This window comes from Cyprinus carpio, chromosome A11 (genome assembly GCF_018340385.1).
Source record: "Cyprinus carpio isolate SPL01 chromosome A11, ASM1834038v1, whole genome shotgun sequence".
Taxonomy (NCBI): Eukaryota; Metazoa; Chordata; class Actinopteri; order Cypriniformes; family Cyprinidae; genus Cyprinus; species Cyprinus carpio.
The window spans coordinates 8,028,120-8,050,933 of NC_056582.1; the positions used below are offsets into that span (position 1 = coordinate 8,028,120).

Sequence of the window (22,814 nt, forward strand, 5' to 3'; positions counted from 1 at the left end):
CTTTGCTGCCACTTTTGATCAATTTAAAGCATCCTTGCTAAATAAAAGTATACTTTTTTTTTTAAGTGTATAACACTAAAACTAACATTTATGACTGTTTTAAGCATGAAATGTTGACTAACATAAGTGGACCCAAAGGGAAAAAAAGAGTCACAAAACTGAAGGTGTGAATTAATTTAATAAGGCACACCATTTCAGCAGCATACTGTGCTGATCATCAAATAGACAGAAGAACACTGTATCCGTTCTGAACACTGGACAGTATTTGGCAAAGTGACTGGAATGTTATTTCTTGTGCAGGGGAATCTGCTGGCTCGTGGGATGCAGGAGTGGGAGGTAATGAGCTACTTGTGCTACAGGATCAAATCCTTTCCAGGCGCTCGTGTGAATTTTAATCAACTCTGCATACTCCTTGAATCTGGATTTGAGATGCATTAGATGGATCTCAAAATCTAAAAACATTGAGATTTATTCAGATATTATACACAAGCGTCTGCGACAGAGTGCATTTAAACATTTTTAATCTTTCTTGAGCTGCTGTCTCCTCATGTAAGTCTGTTTAGAAGAAAAGCTGAGTAAACAAAGGATCACGCTCGGTCAGGCGACTCCTACGAAAAAACTACAATTACTGCATTTTTATGCGTTTGATGAAGCCGAACAAAGTGAGGGAGACATGCTCAGCATTAAAGAGCCTCATAGCACGATAAGATGTGTGACTCATGTTTCGCAGACAGCCAAATGCCACTGCAAGATTGGTTTGAGGGAGACATGGATGCTTCTAACTCGACCCGAACCGTCACATCAAAACAATGAACCGTTTCCTTTTTTAGCACTGCAGCCAGCCAGTCTCTTTCCATCATAAGCAGATGGCAGCTCAGACTCGACTGTGGCTTGTGCCCCTGCAGCACAGAGCTTTATAATGATGCCCAGCTTCAGGCTGTCCTTACGGTTTACATAATCATATAAATAGATAGTCATTTTTACTCAAGGACCAAGCGCAACATGGTGTTCCATTTGCCACATTCAATAACTATTCATGAAACTGATAAATGTCCAAAAGTCTTAAAATACGTTTTTCCCCCCATTTAAAAAAATGAGTTGTATTAAAGGTGTAGCAAGCGATTTCTGAGAAACGCTGCTGATATTTGATATCACCAAAACCAACATGCTCCTACCTAAAAGAATCACAACCCTATCTTGAAAGCTCCACCCCCAAATTCACAAAAATGCTATGAGGCACAGTCACCTACCCCATCACAACTGGACAACCCCCTTCCTGGTGATTGGCTACAAGTGTGTTTTGCTGCTCGGCCCAATTCACTTTCAACAGCATTTCTCAAAAATCACTTCCTGCCCCTTTAACTTTGACAAGTTCTTTTATTTTTTTTAACCAATGAAAAGCTGAAGTTAAAAATAAATATTTTTTGAATATTTCCATAATTTTCTGAAATACAAAACATGTTTCTATCATCTGAAGTGTGCTGCGACTTGTACAGGTGCATCTCAATAAATTAGAATGTTGTGGAAAAGTTCATTCAATTCAATTCAACTCAAATTGTGAAATGTGTGTATTAAATAAATTCAGTGCACACAGACTGAAGTAGTTTAAGTCTTTGGTTCTTTTAATTGTGATGATTTTGGCTCACATTTAACAAAAACCCACCAATTAACTCTCAACAAATTAGAATACTTCATAAGACCAAATAATAAAAAAAAAATTAGTGAATTGTTGGTCTTCTGGATAGTATGTTCATTTACTGTACATGTACTCAATACTTGGTAGGGGCTCCTTTTGCTTTAATTACTGCATCAATTCGGCGTGGCATGGAGGTGATCAGTCTGTTGCACTGCTGAGGTGGTATGGAAGCCCAGATTTCTTTGACAGTGGCATTCAGCTCATCTGCATTTTTTGGTCTCTTGTTTCTCATTTTCCTCTTGACAAAACCTCATAGATTCTCTGTGGAGATCAGATCTGGTGAGTTTGCTGGCCAGTCAAGCACATCAACACTATGGTCATTTAAACAACTTTTGGTGCTTTTGGCAGTGTGGGCAGGTGCCAAATCCTGCTGGAAAATGAAATCAGCATCTTCAAAAAGCTGGTCAGCAGAAGGAAGCATGAAGTGCTCCAAAATTTTTGGTAAACGGATGCAGTGACTTTGGTTTTCAAAAAACACAATGGACCAACACCAGCAGGTGACATTGCACCCCAAATCATCACAGACTGTGGAAACTTAACACTGGACTTCAAGCAACTTGGGCTATGAGCTTCTCCACCCTTCCTCCAGACTCTAGGACCTTGGACCACTGGGTTACAGTCCAGTTCTTCTTCTCCTAAGCCCAGGTAAGACGCCTCAGGAGTGGCTTAACAAGAGGAATACAACAACTGTAGCCAAATTCCTTGACACGTCTGTGTGTGGTGGCTCTTGATGCCTTGACCCCAGCCTCAGTCCATTCCTTGTGAAGTTCACTCAAAAAAAGGAGAGGTACCTGAGCCCAAGTTTAAAAGCTTTAAATTTAGTCTTGCCATTATAATGTTTATAATGAATGCCACTAATTTAGTTTGTTCTGAATTTCAAAGGATTTTTCAGTATATATATATTTTTTTATTGAGTACATATACATTTTTGTTTTTACCAATATTTTACATTACTTCAGAATGTAATAATAAAATAGGACTTGTGCACCAACATGCCTTATCTGTGTCTTTTATTTTTCTTTCTCATAACGCCAGTGAAAATAAATCAGCAAAGACTATGAGATCCCAGAAGGGAGCAGAGAATGACAGAGGAACAGTGCAGAGTGGACTGATGTAACCACAAACCAGCACAAAACCACAGGATTTGACTATCAATCACAACAGGTTGATGATTGAACGGTAAGAACAGCTAAACTGCGGCATGACTGCAGCATCTATGGCCCCGCGCTGGGCACCGCTGACTAAGGCAAGTGGGAAACACTTTAATAGCCTTATCTATGAGCACGACATCCACCGCACAGCAGTGATCTGACAGTCTTGCCTGGGGTTGTCTGAACACTACATACAGGGTGGGCGTAAGGGTTGCTATGGAAACTAACACCCTGTAGTTGCAAAGATGAGCATGGAGCTTTAACAGGGAGATCTATATTTCTAATCAAAACCTCTGCTGCAGGGTATGCACACATTTATACACAAAACGACATGTGCAATTACACGAAAATGCTCGTATGTACGTAAATGTACGTGCATGCAGCTAACTCTGCATGCTCTTTTTTTTGCTGGGTGTAAAAAAAAAAAAAAAAAAAAAAAAAACGAAAAAGTATTTTTAGAGTAAAAACACCTTGGGGAATGAGGCGGATATCACACTCATTAGGGGAAATGGTCACAGTTTCTGTTGAGAACACGTGATGTTTCTAACCCCTTAAAGCCAGCAGCAGCACACTAACAGCAGCAGTGACAGAACCCAGCCATGCCCTGATGTCGCCGTCAGCCTGATATTCTTGCCAAACCACAACCACCATCTCAGACCACCAGCTGGCTTTGCCATAATCAGAACAGGACAGAGTTACCAAGCTGACACTGGCTAAATCAACAGAATTTAGCCTGAAAACAGTTGTTCATGCAATAATGAAAAGGACTTGTTGACCAAAGAAGTCAAACTAGATTCAAACTAATGGCGCATAGATATTAGAAGTTGTAAATCGAAGTTGCAAATAAAACAAAGATTGGAGAGTAAAGGCCTGTTCACACCAAGAACGATAACTATAAAGATAACGATAAAGATATAGTTCTAAAAATCGTTTTCAGTATTAAAGTACAGCAGCGTCCACACCACAACTATAACGATAAAGACAAAGAAAACGATATCGTTGGAATCACTTTCAAAACTATTTTTTTCCAGCTGATGAACGATAAAAAATTGACAGCCAATCAGAATCCATACTGCTGTAACGCACTCAAGAATTTAAAGCGCCAGACGAGCGTGCGCTTCGAATAAACAGAAGATATCGTTCGCTGGTGTGGACGCTAATATCGTTATCTTTATAGTTATCGTTCTTGGTGTGAACTGGCCTTAACAGTATGTTTTATTAGGTAATTCTAAAATTCTAAAATGCTTTTCATTTAATCTATTTCTGGGTTAAAGGTTTTTCAAAGTAAATCCTAAACAAAAATGTTTTCATGCATAAAAATTGCATTTTATATCTGATTGACTAGATAATGGTTAAACACTTAATCACGATTATTTTGCTGAAAAATAGAATCACGATTATTAAACACAATTATGCTTAAAATCGAGAGAAGCAGAAATCAAGATTAAAATGTGATTCATCACACAGCCGTATGACTGACTATCTAAAACTTTTAGCAGTCATCTACAAATTTTGAGAACGGGCTCAGGTTATATGCGGATCAATAATATGACCCTTTTTTGCTTGCATCTATTAATCTTCGCTGAGAGGCAAACACATAGAAAATGCGCACAGTAGTAAGAGCATGTACGGTAGTTAACATTGGGCAAAACACACAAGGAAACGCGTAGGATTTCTCAGACGATCACAGAGTTTGACGAAAAACAGTAGGTAATTTGCTCTGAAACACAAACTTCGCAGATTCAACAGGATTAAAGGGGTAGTTTATTGCGATTTCACTTTTTTTAACGTTAGTTAATGTGTAATGTTGCTGTTTGAGCATAAAAAATATCTGCAAAGTTGCAGCGCTGAAAGTTCAACGCAAACGGAGATATCATCACCCCCTGGAAACACGCAGCGAAGGGGGCGAGGCCATGTTGTGCTGCTTTAGAGAAGAGGAAGAGAAAACTAGAGGTGCATGTAAAAATCTATTCATATATGAATCACGATTCTGTCTTTTAACTAGGGTTGGGAATCGTTAGAATTTTTCCGGTTCCGGTTCCATTAAAATCATTAAACAACTATTAAAAAAATTGTGGAAAGGAAAAATGCACAATACTCAACTTCTCAATGCTCAATACTGTTTATTACACTGTCAACTTAATTTAAAGGTTGGCAATGTCAAAATTCAACATATATATTACAGTATACAAATTTTCCGGTTCCGATTTCATTTTAATGAACTATTATTATGTTTTTTACTATTTTACCTTCATTGAATGTAGTGTTGCTGGAAGGTAGTAAGTAATGGTGAGTAATGCAAGTCCATCAATCAGAATATGCTTCAAAGTTTATGTTTTCTACACTATCAATAAAATTTTGCTTTTCAAGCAGGAATAAGCTGGTTTGCCAAATAGTCCCTTGAGGGCTAAGACACTTGTTCATTTCCCTACATCAATGAAATATACACTGTTATACTTATAACCATGTACACACACACTCCATTAAGACCCTATTTTACAAATAATAATGCAGTCAGGAGATGGTGTGATGCAATGAGTGGTTTCCACATTTTTAATCATTTAAAATGCATGAAAATAAATATTTTCTATCACTTTATCACTCTTGAAATGACCTGTACACTAAATAATCTAACCCTCATACTTGCATAACACTAGCAGTCTATTTATTTAGTGGTCTAAGTTGAAGTCAGTATGTATATTAATGATATGCAATATGGGACAAATATAATGTAATTTAGTGGCAGCAGGAGCTACGCGCTGCCAGTACATATACAGTCAGACAAAACGACATGCAAAGTTATCAAAGGCGCGAGTGTGCGTACAGTCGTGGGAAATGTGTTCGGCAGTTAAACAATAACCCCATAAACACAATCAAGCCTAGAAAAAAAAAAAAAAAAAAAACATGATTAAAATGTCTACACTCACAAAATTCCAATAAGATTCCAATCTTCTGTGGGACTGAATTCAGTTACATGTTCATAAAGTGTATGTCTCTCCTGTCCATGATATGTAACTAATATGTAACTAACCTAAATTTCACAATTGTTAGTAAATATTGCCATCAACTAAAATACAGATCAGGTGAATCTAGCTTCTGTGTCGCTATAATATTATTAATTTTTTTCTGTACATGGGTCGCCGTATGCAGGTGCCACATATCGAAGCATGTGCAGACGACGTCTCCAACATCAACAATTAGTCTCATACCCAAACAATTGTCACTGAACAGGAAACTTTCAAAAAAAAAAAAAAAAAAAAACGCCTCACCTCATGCAGCATTTTATCCAGTTTATCCTGCAGCTCTATGAAGTACAGGGATGTGATCATGCCCTTCTGGGATTTATCCAGACAGTCCCTGGCCAACTCCACCAACTGGTGCTGGATAAATCCCAGGACTCCGTCTCCCAGCGGTAGGGTGCTGTCTGGAGAAAACTGCCTGATGACATCCAACAAACGCTCCTCCATCTGAGCGGTGGCCTGCACAGCAGAGAGAACATTAGGCATCTCAGATTTGTAGAGGAAAAACTGGCAATAATCTGTTGGCACTACATACCTTTGGAAAACGCTCCTTATAGACATGGTTCATCATTATAATTTCATTATCAAAAGAGCCGCCAGTTCGTCCAGGGCTAAAACAAAGAGAACAACAAATGAAAACTAGAGATGTACTGGGCCGAAACTGAAAATCCATATTGATTAAAAATGATAAATCGATATTGTTAATCTAGCACCAGCATCCATACAGCTAACATGATTACCTGGGGTAGTTTATCCACACTGAAATAGACACTGACACGATCAAAGGCCAGCAAGCCGGGCTTCTTACCCATTTAAAGTTTGAGAATAAAAAAAAATTAATGACTATTAATGTTACTTATTTGCTTTCCATTTGTTCTAATAATAAGTTCAAGCTACGACTGTGTCAGAGGTTACTCCACAAAGAAAACATATCCCATTACTGAATATTATAATTTATTTAACCAATATTATCAAATAAACTCAGGACTCAGGAAACCGTTTAGGTATAGCAAGTAGCATTCAGGTACATAAATATACAGAAATTAAATAAACTGTAAATTAAAAACAGATTAATCCTTAAAATTTAAGTTACAAAAGTTTAGTCAAGAGCAGTGATTGATCTTTTTTTTTTGGATTAACATAAAAGAAATCACAACTGCTGTCACTTTAAGACCGACTGCATGGATCCAATATACTGATACACAACTGCTTACATTGACTTAAGACAAAACCGACTGTGTTTATGAGAATATTCACCAGGATATTGACAGTTTTGTGTGTATTTGGCCAATTAAGAGCAATAAGCTGTGAAAAAATACCCCAATTTGTGAGCGCACAGAAAACCGTCTGGAGCGTGCGACTAACCAATGCTTTAAAATGACTTAAAAAGATGATACAGTTTTGTGAAAATGCAGCACTGGCCCGATTAGGCAAGTGACAATTCTGTCAACTGTCCCAAAACATGAGCTAAAATCTGGTATCGCAGCATGCAGACGAGTTGTGCTGATATGAAGCCGTTTTGAGAGAGTGAAAGAGAGAGAAGATGCGGTGCCGCTGAATCACTCATGCTGTTTTCATATGACTGATTTGATCTGATATTCTGTGTGGATTTATTTACATCTAACCTACATGATACATTAAATAAATGTTTGTGGGATTTCCCACATTCTAAATGCGCAACCTGCGGAAATGAGTAAAACTAGGCAATATGTGCACAATACCACACCGAAATTCAGGACCTGATTAAAAAATATATTGTATTGCACAGAGATTTGTGAAATAAATTTCCATGACTTTTCCAAAACTTTCTGGGTTTGTTAATTTTTCCAAAACTATTCCAGGCCTGGAAATCGCTATTTTAAAATTCCAAGACTTTTCCAGGTTTTTCATGACCAACCCTGAACATCACTGGTCCATTTAATGATTCTGGTCTTTCTAAAATATTTCTGCTTGAAACCAAAAATGCAGCAGAAAATATTCCATTGCATCACTAATGAAAACTGCCATCATGTAGATTGACGGTTTAATACTTTACTGACAAACATACCAACTAAACCTCTTTTATTTCAGAAACTAAGCGAGCAGTGTTTTGTTTGCGCGAGCGCCTTGTTTGAAGTGTGTGAAGCACTGTGGGTGGACATCTAAAGCTCTGAATCCTGCGAGATGTGGGCTAAAGGTGAGGTGTTGCACTGCAGTCTGCAGCCTCAAACAAACAAAAAACACCTCATTAGATTTTAGTTTCTACTTCAGACTCATCCTCTCGCATATCAACTGGTCAGATGCAAATTTCAAACCCCAGTGTTACACCACAGTAAAAGTTGTCTCTTCTCTGACTCAGCCTCGAGGGAGGTTCTTTTGCAAAACAAAAACACTCCTTTTGTTTTGTTTTGTTTTGATGGGAAAGCCTGGATATTCCTATTAGTCAGGAGTCCACTCATCTGACAAGAAGAGAAAAATCTGTCATGATTTACTCATTCTCATGTCATTTCAAGTCCAAGCTTTAAAAAAGGGTGCAAAGGCACCAATGAAATACCAAAAAGTGGTCTTTAAAAGGGGACATTTCACCCAAAAATGAAAATTCTGTCATCATTCACTCATCCTCAAGCTGTTCTTTATCTGTATGAATTTCTTTCTTCTGCTGGACACAAAGCCAAACAGTTTCTGGATACCACTGATTTCCATTAGATGCACAATTATTATTATTATTTTTTTTTAATTTGACAGATGCAGTTTAAACCTTAACTTTTTATTTGTGGATTTAACATTAATAGATGGTCTAAAACATAAGAGCTATAAAAAAAATAACCTTTTAGAGCTTTTTAAGTTTTCAATCCGTTAAAAAAAAAAAAAAAAAAAAATATATATATATATATATATATATATATATATATATATATATATATATATATATATATATATATATATATATATATATATATGACATATTACTGAATAAATCTGTGTATATTAAATTAATTTTAAATTTAATTTACACGTGTCATGTTTGTGATTTTTATTCATGTAAGCTATAGCTTCTGACCTTTAAATCAAAACAGACTTGTGATTTTATGACATTACTGCTTCAGTTATACAGAAACACAAGTATCTTAATGTAGTTTGAGTGACGAATGGAGCTGAAGCGTGGTTCAGGCAGACCACAGCGTGACTGTGGAGCCAGATCAGCCTCAAAAATAATTCATTTACAAAACAAAATTCATAAATGCACAGCACAATTTACATTTACAAAATCCGATTTGTAAATTCAAAACAATTCATAAATACACAAGAAAACGCGTAAATATTTCCCCAAATGCATCTTACCTAATTAAAGAGCAGGTCAGATGGGTTTTTGAAAAATCTCTCTTTTGCAGTTTATAACGTAGCTATCCTTAAATGAAAACAATCTGCAAAGTTGTTAATCAAAAAAGTGCATGATAAATAAAGATATTGTCTCTCAAAAGAGAGAGTCGGTTCTGAATCGCCGTAACGAGTCGTTATATTTTCGACTCTTTTGGCTGTTACCGGTGTACGTCACTGAGTAACACATTTGCATAATCCCCGCCTGCCCGCGAAATACGAACAGAGTCTGATCTGCCCACAAACACTTTTGCTATTAGTGCGTTTACATCATGTTGAGAAGACGCGGTGTTTAAGGATACCACAGAAATACAATTCGAGCCTTTTGTTGTGTGCTTGTCATTTTTATCAAGAACTGCTTCTCTAATCTGGGCTTTTATCTTCCTTGGCTTCTAATCTTCTTAATTTGGACTAACAAGCTCTCTGAACCACGACCTGTAAGTAGTACGATTGATACGTTAGGTGTACATTTTCAATTGAGTGCTCAAAATATAATTTTTTTGTGCCAATATGTGATGTATACCTAGTGCAGCTTTAGGTTTCCAGGTAAAGCACGATATTTCTGTCTTACTGAAGTAGTTCTAAAAATTCGCAGTGATCCTAAGAATATGTCGATTATTGTAGACTGACGTTGTTCTAATTACTTTGTTTAATAATAAAGAATGTAGTGTAGCACACAGACTTTATAATAATTGTGAACTGCTGTTTATTGTGCTGCACTGGCAGTTACAGGGTTAATGCGGGACAGATGAGTGATTTCGGCTGGTGCTCCTGTGATACAACTGTTCTGCTTTCTGATTAAAAGTTAAGACCAAGCGTCTTTTGTCTGTCATTCTTCAAACATTACAGTAGACATATTTTGGTTTACAAACTGTATTGTTTTATCAGTTAGTCACGTTAGCACTCGGCTAACGTATCCACCTAGTGTTCACAGTTTAGCAGCTAAACTTTAGCTGTGGGCACGATTCGCTTGCATAAGTGTTTTTGTATTTTATGTCATTATAAGAACGGATTGATTATATTATTGTTTTATGTAAAGGTGCTTTGTCAATGGTAGCGCTGGCTAACTGGCTCAAGGACTCATCTCTGTGCCAATCACAACAGGTTTGGCCAGCTGACCAATCAGAGCAGAGTAGGCTTGAGGAAGGGAGGGGCTTGCTCCGAACTTGCTTGAAACTAATCATGTCCTAATCATTGGCAAATGACTCTAATATTAAATGTATATTCTGAGAAAATTACAATGTTTTCTGACCTTAGATGCATTTAAACCTGATGTAGGGGACTCCAATACAATATTGGGACACTTTAAAATACCATATGACCTGCTCTTTAAATGTAAATTTTACACAAATATGTATATATAAGTTCTTGAATTAATTTCCATCACACATTTATGAATGAGGTTACATGTATTTATGGATCGTTGAATCTGCTTTTGTAAATCGTCACACATGCGTGAACTGCTTTGAATTTGCATGCGGTACTTTTGAGACCTTCCTGGCAAGTTCAGATTCATAAATATCTTTTTTTGGAGGGTGTTCCATTCAGCCAATCGCGGTGAGCTTTTAATCCGCCAATCAAAACGCTCCTTACTGAACAGACTCAAGCAGCTCAACTCTGCCCTTGTACTGTGCATTGTTCCATGATCGAGTCCTTGAAGCAAAGACATTTTAATAGGTACTCTTTTTTTAGCATCTGATTACAATTTCTACAAAATCACATTATGATTTATATCGTGCACACAAAATACAGCCACATGGTAAACCTTTTTTGTCCTTTGTGTTCCATGCAAGAAAGCATGTAAGAAAAAGTAATGAGGGACCTTTTTGGTGCAAATCACAGTCATTGCATATATTTCTTTCTTTTTTTGTCATTTCACTAATATTGTCAACAGTAGATGACAAAAATGGAATCAGAAAATAGTGCAAGCCAGACTTGAACTCTAATTTCCTCCATGAACAACACAGCTCAATAAGTCTAAGTCATTGCTCTGATAGAGTCAACGCAGATGACCGGCCAAGAATCACTACTCAGGGGTATTAAATGATCAAACCCTAATAGCCATATGAATAAAATGCAAACAGTGGCATCCTATGTTGCAATTAATGTGTGCATGTGTGTTTTTGTTTACCTAAGGCTACGTGACCGGGGTCGTATAAACGGGGAGGGCCGCCCGTCTTCATCAGTCATGCTCTCCGAACTTCGGAAGTGTTTGAACAGGAAATGAAGCTCGTCCTGTGTGGGTTGGTATGGAAGCTGGTGCAGTCGTTCCTGTGATGAAGATGATGACTGGAAAACAACAAACAAACACATTACTCCAAATACACGGCTACAACGAACATAAAACTGTCCCATATTTACTAAAAACATCCTTAAACCTATCACTATTATTGTCTGGGTATGCGTAATTATGAGAATGTTTGACAGAGCTGATTCAGACAGGAACACTTCCTCCTCCTTTGCTCTTTTACTATTAAAGGGATTTAATGGAAAGTTCTGACAAACACTCTGTCGTTATTTATGCATCCTCGTCATTTCAAAGCAAATGCTGTTCATTTTATTTTCATGGAACACACAAGACTTTATTACAGATGAATGAGAGCCACATACTGATACGGTTGAGCTGGGAGGGTTGGTCCCATAACCGGAGGATGGAAGTGAAGCCAGAGACCACCGTCTCCCTTCCGCTCTACAGAGAAAAAATAACAGCATTTCAGGAGACAGAATTATATTCCTATATATATATATATATATATATATATATATATATATATATATATATACACACACACACACGTATATTTTTTCTCCTGACAATATAATAAAAAATTAAGATCACTGCACATTCATTAATTCCTTAATCAACAGCTTTCTTCATAAGCTTTCAATTAAATAGAAAGTTAAATATGCATATAGAAGTTGGCAAAAATGGCCATAGTTTATTATTACGAGGCCTAGATTCAATCCAAGTGAATCTTTTTTTTAAAAATGGTGATGCAAAGCGTCAAAGCAAAAAAAATAACAGGAAGTTAGTACACAGAGTCGCAGAAATACATAAGATGATTGAGGTTCGGCCACGCCATTGTGTGAAAAAGAGATTGGCTACCTGTCGGCTCGAGCCAGGTGGCTGAGGAGAAATAAAGAGGGATGAAGAGAGAGAATATAAGCGACAGACTTAGTGAGCTCTATATAGAAAGATTCATAAGAATAAATGAGTCAACTGTACATAATGTGAACCTGACACTTAGTTAACAACGTGGTAAATGCTGATAAATATTCAGATCGTTGGTCTGTCATGTATTTAATGAACAAGAAAATTATGACAAGAGCGTTTGTCTACCTGCGGGCGAAAGGGAAGTTGAGAGAGCAAACAGCAGTGGACACATTTCGTGGGCTGTCCAGAGGACTGCTGGCAGCTGGAAGGAGAACAAGAGGAAATTTCAACAGAGCACACAGTGTTACGTAAGCTCGAAGGTTTAATAGACGTCAGATTGACCTCAGATGTTTCACAAATCGCACACTTTAGGACATCTATCTCCTTTCGGAACAATAATGTGCGTCTGATTCACTGTCTATGGAGTTTAAAGCTGACGTGTTTAATTATTTCAATGTTTTGAAATATTTTCTCCCAGCTTAATAGCTCATAGACTGACTTTTCAAAAGAAAGTTGGTGCAATCAAAACCAACTTTGAGCAGCCTGACATGGCAACACTGGCTCCACCAATGATGAATGTTTTCTGGACGAGGCTATGTGTTTGTTTGTGCCAGGGAAACCAGTGTGAAAACAGTCATTATTTGCGCAAAAAGGACACACAGATATAAATTAAAACAAATTTAAAAAGCAAATGGTAAATGATACTTCATGAATTTAGTTAAATATATTATTCAGTCTGATTTGTGAATCATTCATCTGATTCATGAACAAATTCCTCATGCTAATTTGTGAGCAAACGGTTCAGCTGAATCATTCAGCAGATTTGCAAACAAATAATACAGCTAATTTCGTAATACTTTATTCTGATGATACATGAACTAATCATTCGGTATAATCATGATTTGTCATTCTGTTATGGATTTATTTAGTGCAAGTAATCAAATAGTCCAATCATTGTGGGAAAGAGGATCAATTTTCTCACACAAAGCTATCATAATGCATCAAAAGCTTTGAAAGACAATGCAAAATTCATATGATCTACTTCAGTTGTGCTTTTTTTGTCGTTTTTGTAGTCGACAGACATGGTTACTGATAAACTGCTGCTGAATGGAGAAGAGCTGTGTGAAGACTTAAAAATAATCTTCTCCTTTTGTGCTCTGCAGAAAGAAAAAAAATACAGTTCTGGATTTTTCCATATTTTTGGGGGGTGATCAAGTAAAGCCTTGAGGCATGAGGCTAAAGGAGCGGACAGGCTTATGTTACGCCAGCTACATCAACCTGTCAACGGTCACAGTGTCATGTGACTGCAAGTATTACCTGTGTGGGCGGACAGAGGCGAAAGAGGGCGGGTGGGCGACGGCGTTCCAACCCCAAGGCTCTTTCTGTTGCTGTTGCGACAGCTGCAACACACAAACAAGAGGAGAGGGATTATTAAAAACCTTTCAACATAATCCAGCCCAGCCTTTATAGTCGACGGCAAAGTTAACAAAGAAAGTGACAAAGGATTCAATGATCAGCACGCTCTCTACAGTGTTACAATAACGCAGCATTTTTGAATTAGAAATATTCCTATGAGTAATTCTGCAACATCTGCAGGTCCTTCAACACAGCTGTCACTTGCATTACCCGAGAGAATAAAGTTGTGCGTGTGATTTGTCATTTTCTCATCAAGCACCTCATGCATTGCACCTTCATCTCTTGCTAGTCTGCAGATACAGATGTTTATCAATGCATGCAGATATTTCTCTGTGCCACCATCAGCAGCTCAAAATAAAATCATGCATCGGTCTTCATACTCCTTGCACTATGATAGTGCGCCACTTCTTGTTAGACAAGCGACAACGACGCCCAAAATACAGTCTAGGTAAACAACACACTGATTTGAGACACAACCATAGCATCACTGTACAGACCGCAGCGTTTTTACACAAATCGACCGAGAAATGCCCACGTCACGTGTCAAAAGTTGACACATTAGAAAGTTTTGATCTCTGATATCACATGTTACCTTTTGGATCGCTTGAGCATCGCGCCAGTAACGAAATGAGCTTTGCTGCTGCCAGGCAACGCGCTCCAGGAACTCGGGTCAGACATAATCGCAGAAGGTCCACACAAAACCGAGTAAGTGAACAGAACCCGAGCGAGAGTCGAACCCCTCTGCGAGTCACGCGTCCGCCTCTCGACTGGATAGACTGGTGAGGGGGACTGCGTTTGTCTCGCAGCGGTGCATCTCTGCTCTTTGTGTGGCACGCTGCTGCTGCTGCTGCTGTTTGCCTGGACTCGCCGTGCAACTTAGTAAAAGTTTAGAAGTTCACATGCTGTTTTAATCATCTTCCGATATCGCCTCGACCTGGCACAGAGTTAACTATTTACTTTCTAAAAAGCGACTTTCATCGGATAACAGGAGAGAGTCCATGTTTATAGTAAGATGCTGTGTTGTGGTTGTTTCTCTCGTGTTGATTGATTGCCGGGTGATAAGCTTGGGATGTACCATCTGGCTGTGAAGAGGGGGATCTTTTTAAAAGAAAATGTATTTAAAATGTTTTAAATGTATAATTTTTGCATGTCAAGATGGAAGATATAGTGAATCCCAAAGATGGTATGACCTGACATACATTATCATTATAATTATATAGCCTTTATATATACACACACACACACACACACACACATAGACATTTCATACATAAAAAACTTGTAGTTTATTATTACTTTTTTACATTTATTTGTTGGTACTTGTAGAAATATAAATTATGCATCTTTTAAATAATTGATCATTTTTGCATGTCAAGTCACATGCAAAGTAATAAGTTTTTCCCCAGTGACATTGTTTTCACAGGAGAGTTAGTCAAAGTCAGACCACTGAATATAATAATTAATGATTTTTAGAAATTTATTTTATTTTTAATGACTTTTAAATATTATTTTTAATTAAATTTTATTTTCTTTATTTAAAAATATTTGTAAAATATTACCATTATTATAGATAGATAGACAGACAGACAGACAGACAGACAGACAGACAGATAGATAGATAGATAGATAGATAGATAGATAGATAGATAGAAAGACTGAACAAAATTATAAACTCAACGCTTTTGTTTTTGCCCCCATTTTTCATGAGCTGAACTCAAAGATCTAAGACTTTTTCAATGTACACAAAAGGCCTTTTTTCTCTCAAATATGGTTCACAAATCTGTCTAAATCTGTGTTAGTGAGCACTTCTCCTTTGCCGAGATAATCCATTCACCTCACTGGTGTGGCATATCAAGATGCTGATTAGACAGCATGATTATTGCACAGGTGTGCCTTAGGCAGGACACAATAACAAGCCACTCTAAAATGTGAAGTTTTACTGTATTGGGGGGTCCAGGGGGTCCGAAAACCAGTCAGTATCTGGTGTGACCACCATTTCGTCACTGTCCGATGAAAACCACGTATGTCCATTTTGCCGATTTTGAGATTTTTCGACGGATTGAATGTCCAGGTTCATTTCCGTATACAGTATGCTTCACATATCTAAATGGCCAATGAAAAGTTGTGAAATCATGTCATCTGATTTTCACATATATCCATTTGGTGTCAAAGCTGTCAATCACGCCACGTATCTCCCGCCCTGTGGAAGCATCTCGCCGGTCTCGTGAAGTTTCACTTTTCTTTTATGCAATACATTGCCAAATAAACATAGCCTGGTGAGACAATGACTTTCCTTCATCGAGGTAAACGTTTCCCCCCGATGCCAGACGTACATCTAGGAGTGACAAAATTACGGTAGGACTATGCAAACAAAGTATCTGTCTAGCATTACCATGTCAGTGTATTGATTCATTGTCCCTTCATAGTTTGCAAGAGACATTTAATAAATTTATAATTAATATTAAATAAACTAAGCGTATTTAATAAACTAAGACGTAGGCTATTTAATAAACTGAGCGTATTCATCTGTCAATATGAAACGCGACTTGGCCATTCTAATTAATGATCGGAAGAACACGTATCGACCACCGTTACTGTAAAATATGCATGTATGTCCATTTAAACTCAATTTTGGTCAAACGTGGATTATAACATTACACTGGCAAGAATATGGTTACATGTAAAGATGCCGTACCAAGTATGACAACGCTACATTCAACTGCTTTTGAAATACGGTGTTTTTTTCACTTCCTGAAAAGTATCCGTTCTGGACATACGTGAGTTTCATCGGGCAGCGACGATTTGCCTCACGCAGTGAAACACATCTCCTTCAGATAGAGTTGATCAGGTTGTTGATTGTGGACTGTGGGATGTTGGTCCACTCCTCTTCAATGGCTGTGTGAAGTCGCTGGATATTGGCAGGAACTGGAACACGCTGTCGTATACACCGATCCAGAGCATCCCAAACATGCTCAATGGGTGACATGTCTGGTGAGTATGCTGGCCATGTTTTCAGCTTCCAGGAATTGTGTACAGATCCTTGCAACATGGGGCCATGCATTATCATGCTGCAACATGAGGTGATGGTGGGTCTCATTAGCAACAGAGATGAGACAAACTACAGGAGCGAGGTGAGCCGCCTGGCCGGGTGGTGCAGTGACAACAATCTCTCTCTGAACGTGGAGAAGACGAAGGAGATTGTTGTTGACTTCAGGAGAGCGCACACTCAGCATGTTCCTCTGACCATCAACGGTGCGACTGTGGAGAGAGTGAGCAGCACCAAGTTCCTGGGTGTGCACATCACAGAGGACCTCTCCTGGACCGACAACACTGCAGCACTGGCCAAGAAATCACAGCAGCGTCTCTACTTCCTCCGCAAACTGAGGAGAGCCAGAGCCCCACCCCCCATCATGTACACCTTCTACAGAGGCACCATCGAGAGCATTCTGACCAGCTGCATCACTGTGTGGTATGGCGCCTGCAACGCGTCCTGCCGGAAGACTCTGCAACGCATAGTGAGAGCAGCTGAGAAGATCATTGGTGTCTCTCTCCCCTCCCTCCACTACACATATCAAACCATCCCACTCACCCGTAGCCCTCTGCATTGCAGGTGATCCCACTCACCCGTCACACAGCTTCTTCAGTCTGCTGCCATCAGGGAGGAGACTGCGAAGTCTCCAGGCCAGGACCAGCAGACTGAAGGACAGCTTCATTCACCAGGCTGTCAGGAAGCTGAACTCGCTCCCGAACTTGCCCCCCCCGTCCCTCTTCTGCCTCAGGCACCACTGAACTATGAACACCCCCCCCCCCCCACCCACCCAGGTCCCACATCCCCAGGTCCTTCCACCCCACCTCCCTCTAACATACGATGTCATGCACCAGTCACTTTGTGCAGCAGTGGTCTGCTCACTACCTCATTCACCATGGAACTGACATCATTCTACCTCCTCATCAGTCAGTTTAATAAAATAACTGCTCTTTGAGCCCTTTGTCACTTTTAATCAGACTGAATAAGCTATTTTTTTTATGCCACTAAAAATCTTTTTATCTGCACTGTTTGTTCACTGGTTTGCACTCTATCTGCCATGTGCCTTGCGCTGCTTTTATTTAACCTTATTTTTATTTTATTTTTTTCTATTATGTCTTTTTTACATTCCCTTATTGTATAGTTTTATATCTTATATTTTATATTTGATCTAGATTTTTAGGCTCTACTGTTAGTGTTATCTGTATGCACCGGGGTCTGAGAGTAACGCAATTTCGATTCTCTGTATGTATGTACTGTACATGTGGAAGAATTGACAATAAAGCAGACTTGACTTGACTTGATGGTCGTGGATGAATGGCACAACAATGGGCCTCAGGATCTCATCACAGTATCTCTGTGCATTCAAAATGCCATCAATAAAATGCACCTGTGTTCATTGTCCATAACATACACCTGCCCATACCATAACCCCACCACCACCCCACTTGATCCACAATGTTGACATCAGCAAACCACTCACCCACACGTCGCCATACACGCTGTCTGCCCTCTGCCCTGTACAGTGAAAACCGGGATTCATCTGTGAAGAGAACACCTCTCCAAATTCCAGACACCATTGAATGTGAGCATTTGCCCACTCAAGTGGGTTACGACGACGAACTGCAGTCAAGTTGAGACTCCGATGAGAATGACAAGCATGCAGATGAGCTTCCCTGAGATGGTTTCTGACAGTTTGTGCAGACATTCTTTGGTTATGCAAACAGATTGTTGCAGCAGCTGTCCGGGTGACTGGTCTCAGACGATCTTGGAGGTGAAGATGCTGGTATGGAGGTCCTGGGCTGGTGTGGTTACACGTGGTCTGCGGTTGTGAGGCCGGTTGGATGTACTGCCAAATTCTTTGAAACGCCTTAGGAGACGGCTTATGGTAGAGAAATGAACATTCAATTCACGATCAAGAGCTCTGGTGGACATTCCTGCAGTCAGCAGGCCAATTGGACACCCCCTCAAAACTTGCAACATCTGTGGCATTGTGCTGTGTGATAAAACTGCACATTTTAGAGTGGCCTTTTATTGTGTCCAGCCTAAGGCACACCTGTGCAATAATCATGCTGTCTAATCAGCATCTTGATATGCCACAACTGTGAGGTGGATGGATTATCTCGGCAAAGGAGAAGTGCTCACTAACACAGATTTAGACAGATTTGTGAACAATATTTGAGAGAAATAGGCCTTTTGTGTACATAGAAAAAGTCTTAGATCTTTGAGTTCAGCTCATGAAAAATGGGGGCAAAAACAAAATTGTTGCGTTTATAATTTTGTTCAGTGTAGATAGATAGACAGATCTAAAAAAAAAAAAAAAAATTTTAATTTCTTTTTGTGAGTAAAATTACAAAAGTTACTGAGTTTTATATTATGAAAAATAATGTACACATGTGGGAAGCAGTATGGGCTTCAAGCTTGTTCCATATTTATCATATAACATAGGCTTCTAAAATATATTTAACATGTGCATCAAATTATAACATTAAAACTCTCATATTACATAAACTGTCTTGTTGCGGGGGATTTTAAAAAGGAGATAAACAACACTAAAATCAGCTAATCAGTCATGCGCATCCCATTTGCTCAGGGGATCTGCTATCCATATGAATCAAATAACATGAGCTTTACATATAGATATGAGTGTTGGACCAATTAAATGAGTAAAAAAAAAAAATCAATGAGATGTGTTTGTCATGCTGACTAACTGAAGACAGTTCTGTCTCTCTGCAGGACCGGAGCAGGTTTATGTAATGTTTTGGCATGCGATTCGGCTGTCTTACCTCCAGGGGTGAAGGGATTGTAAAGGACTGCAAGGGCTGCCTGGACTGCATGGACTCAGGATGATGGGACTCTGGTTGGGTGACAAACTGAAAAGCAAGACACGTTTACATGCATTAGCGCTCTGACTAAGTGCATGTGGACTGTATTTTTCTTGGTGTTTCTTCATGCTCTCGGCAGCACTGCAAATCAGTGTGCTTTAGGGATTCATTAAGTGGCATCATGGTGCTGCAACACGACAATGAAATGATGGAAAGAGAACATAAATGCACAAATGAATGTATGAGATATGAACAGGGGCTTTGATAAGACCATCTTAAAGCTGCTGTAAGTGATTCTTTTAACATTATGCATTAACTGTCCAGATGTCTGAGGGATAAACAGTATTGTTCAAAAGCTTAGGGTCAGGAAGAATTCATAATGTTTTTGGAAGAACTCTCTTATACGCTGCATTCTTATAGGTTGCATTCATTTTATTAAAAATACAGTGGAAACAGTAATGTTGTGAAATATTATAAGAGTTTTCTATTTTAAAATATAATTTATTCCTGTGATGCAAAGCTGAATTTTCAGCATCTTCACTCCAGTCTCCAGTGTCACATGATCCTTCAGAAATCATTCTAATATTTACTGCTCAATACACATTTATTATCAATACCAATAATGAATACAGCTTAATATTATGTGGAATCTGTGATCTTTTTTGCAGGATTTGATTAATTAAAAGTTCAAAAGAACAGCATTTATGATATATTTATAAATCTTTATTGTCCTTGCAGTCACTCTGTTTGGCTTGTAAGGTTTTGTAAGAAATCTAAGCATGGCCCGCACTTTTTTAGCCAATCAGCAACCTTGGACTCCCAAGGCGTGTGGATGAATAGACAGAGACAGTTTAGTCTGACGAAGGTTAGCAAGATGGCTAACATCACTTACAGCTTCTTTAAATGACAATTTCCACCTAATGGAAAATGTCACAGGAGATATGATGGAATGCATGATGTATGATAACCAGCCAATGTGTGCAACATGATTTATACAATCAGAGATCTCACAGCATATGCACTAGATTATTAGAAGGGTTCTATCTACATAAAACCATAAAATCTCACATTTCCGCCGTTCTTGTCAACACCTTAAAATCTGGCTCTGCAGGAAGCAGGTGTTTTCCTGGAAAGTTCACTAAATTACTTCAATGTGTGACCTTCAAAGTCATTTACCGTTTACCACCACCATAACTTTCAGTTCCACAAAATGCATTAGTGGAATCAAGACAAGCCCATCAACTGCAGGAAGCACAATTTCTCATGTTCCTTCGTGCCATTCAATGTTCTCATCAGCAGAGCAGCCTAAAACATACCCAGGCTAACCCGACAGGTATTTACACGTCAAACTGAAAGCAGAATTAATGGAGCAAATCAAAATAGACACGAGGCATGTTGTTAGCGGATTCCAGTTTAGACAGGTATTGATTATTGTGACCTTGGGTAATGTGCTGTTTTAGTACTGACCGTTCTACACTTTGTACTAAATTATCCCCCGAAGTGCATGAGTCGAACTTCGATGAACTTTGGTTTGAGTAACAAATGTGCATTTTGGTGGCCTAAAAGCTAACTGGAACATTAAACATGCATGACTGTACAAATAGGGCTGCCACTGTCTGGCGGTTTGTATATTCTCACTGCAACCGATAGCAACAAGCGCTCTAGAAGTGTGAAGATGTTGTCATGGTGAAGAGAGAAAACTGGAGACGACCCAACTGTGAATACTACCCCCCTGTGCTTAACAATCTGATGTTATGCTGCTTTCAACCATTCTCGGTGCATTTAGAATAACCAGCATTTGTTGAAGCACTTTGTATCTTCTTATTGATACAATGCAGTGCTTTTGGAACCCAAAGCTGAAAATCCCTGTAAATCAGCAGCAATCCTCAATCAAAGAAAGGCTCTGGATATGGGCTCCTACACACTGGGATTGAAAATGTAGTGGGCTGTGGGGTCGGCTATATTCACTCCAAGTTCAGAGTGGGAGGACAGGGTTGGAAAGCTGCAGTGATCATGTTGAAGGCAGGCAGAAGCAAGTGTCAGAAAAGCAGGAAAACATTACGGATGTGATAAGGAGATAAGCTCGACTCATATTAGGATCCTGAAAGTGTGATTAGAGAGGTCACTCAATAGAAAGCACATCTGCAAGTATTCAACTCTAATGTGATGCAATGCGATTATAACCATTATTCCAATAAAAGGACAGTTCGCAGTAAGAGACTGTAGTAAAGACAATTCTGACTAATAAGGAATGGCAAATAATGTATAGTCCTGGTAAATATACTGTAAAACTATTGGTTTTGAAAAATGTACAATAAAAATATGATAACAACAAGTGGGCCTATCCATTAACTGCCAATAGAACACAAACACTTATAGGGTAACACTCATTAAACAACAAAAAAAAGCCCTTTGAAGCTGCATTGAAACCATACAAGCTGCTGTTTGGACCTTCAACCCGTTGGTCCCCATTGAAGTCCATTATATGAAGAAAAATCCTGGAATGTTCTCCTCAAAAACCTCAATTTCTCTGCGACTAAAGAGAAATACGTGACCATCTCGGATGACGCAGGTGTGAGTAAATTATCAGGGAATTTTTATTCTGGAAGTGAACTAATCCTTTAACTAAACAACATAAAAGGTAACAAAATAGGAAATGTGTAAGAAAAATAAATAAATGTGAAGCTTTTATGTGAACTTTTACTGTTTTTCCACCATAAATAAGAAGGTGACTTACATTTTTTCTACTTACAAATTTATTTAAACAATATTTTACTGTAAACGTATGTGTATTTGATTAAATATAATGTCAAGGCAATTCATACTTTTTAGTCATTTGTAATTTGTGCAGTAAAATTACATTCAAAATGCTCTTAAATGTATTAAAATGTTTATTTGGTAAAGATTATACAGTTAACAGTTTTACGGTAGCATTCTTTTAACATTAATATTTCCATAATTTTCTACAGTGTAAGAAGCCACGGACTGTGTAATAAACACAGGCTATTACTCATATATGACATTTAACGAAATGATATTCACTTAGGTTTTAAGGTTTAAGAACCATACTGTATAGTTGGGTAATGCGCATGAAACAAATGGAAAGCTTGTTTCACGTCACAAAATGATCATTTTCTTCCGTACAGCAAACACTGTGAAGGCGAACTCGC

At 38.5% G+C, this 22,814-nt stretch overlaps 1 protein-coding gene and 1 long non-coding RNA gene across 2 annotated transcripts in view; one reads left to right on the top strand and one right to left on the bottom strand.

Annotated features, from left to right (window-relative positions):
* Positions 1 to 22,814, bottom strand: part of LOC109070364 (microtubule-associated serine/threonine-protein kinase 3-like) — a 41,773-nt gene that overhangs the window by 18,435 nt on the left and 524 nt on the right. Inside the window, exons 2-9 of the mRNA XM_042767038.1 lie at positions 19,606 to 19,692; positions 13,696 to 13,778; positions 12,565 to 12,640; positions 12,331 to 12,351; positions 11,835 to 11,913; positions 11,356 to 11,513; positions 6,403 to 6,478; positions 6,117 to 6,326 (exon numbers count right to left, since the gene is read on the bottom strand). Of these exons, the coding sequence (XP_042622972.1) occupies positions 6,117 to 6,326; positions 6,403 to 6,478; positions 11,356 to 11,513; positions 11,835 to 11,913; positions 12,331 to 12,351; positions 12,565 to 12,640; positions 13,696 to 13,778; positions 19,606 to 19,692 (790 nt within the window). The remainder of the gene's footprint in view (positions 1 to 6,116; positions 6,327 to 6,402; positions 6,479 to 11,355; positions 11,514 to 11,834; positions 11,914 to 12,330; positions 12,352 to 12,564; positions 12,641 to 13,695; positions 13,779 to 19,605; positions 19,693 to 22,814) is intronic.
* LOC109048150 lies at positions 14,311 to 20,103 on the top strand. Its single transcript, XR_002010906.2, has 2 exons — positions 14,311 to 14,499; positions 19,556 to 20,103. It is a non-coding gene; the product is annotated as an uncharacterized LOC109048150 (long non-coding RNA).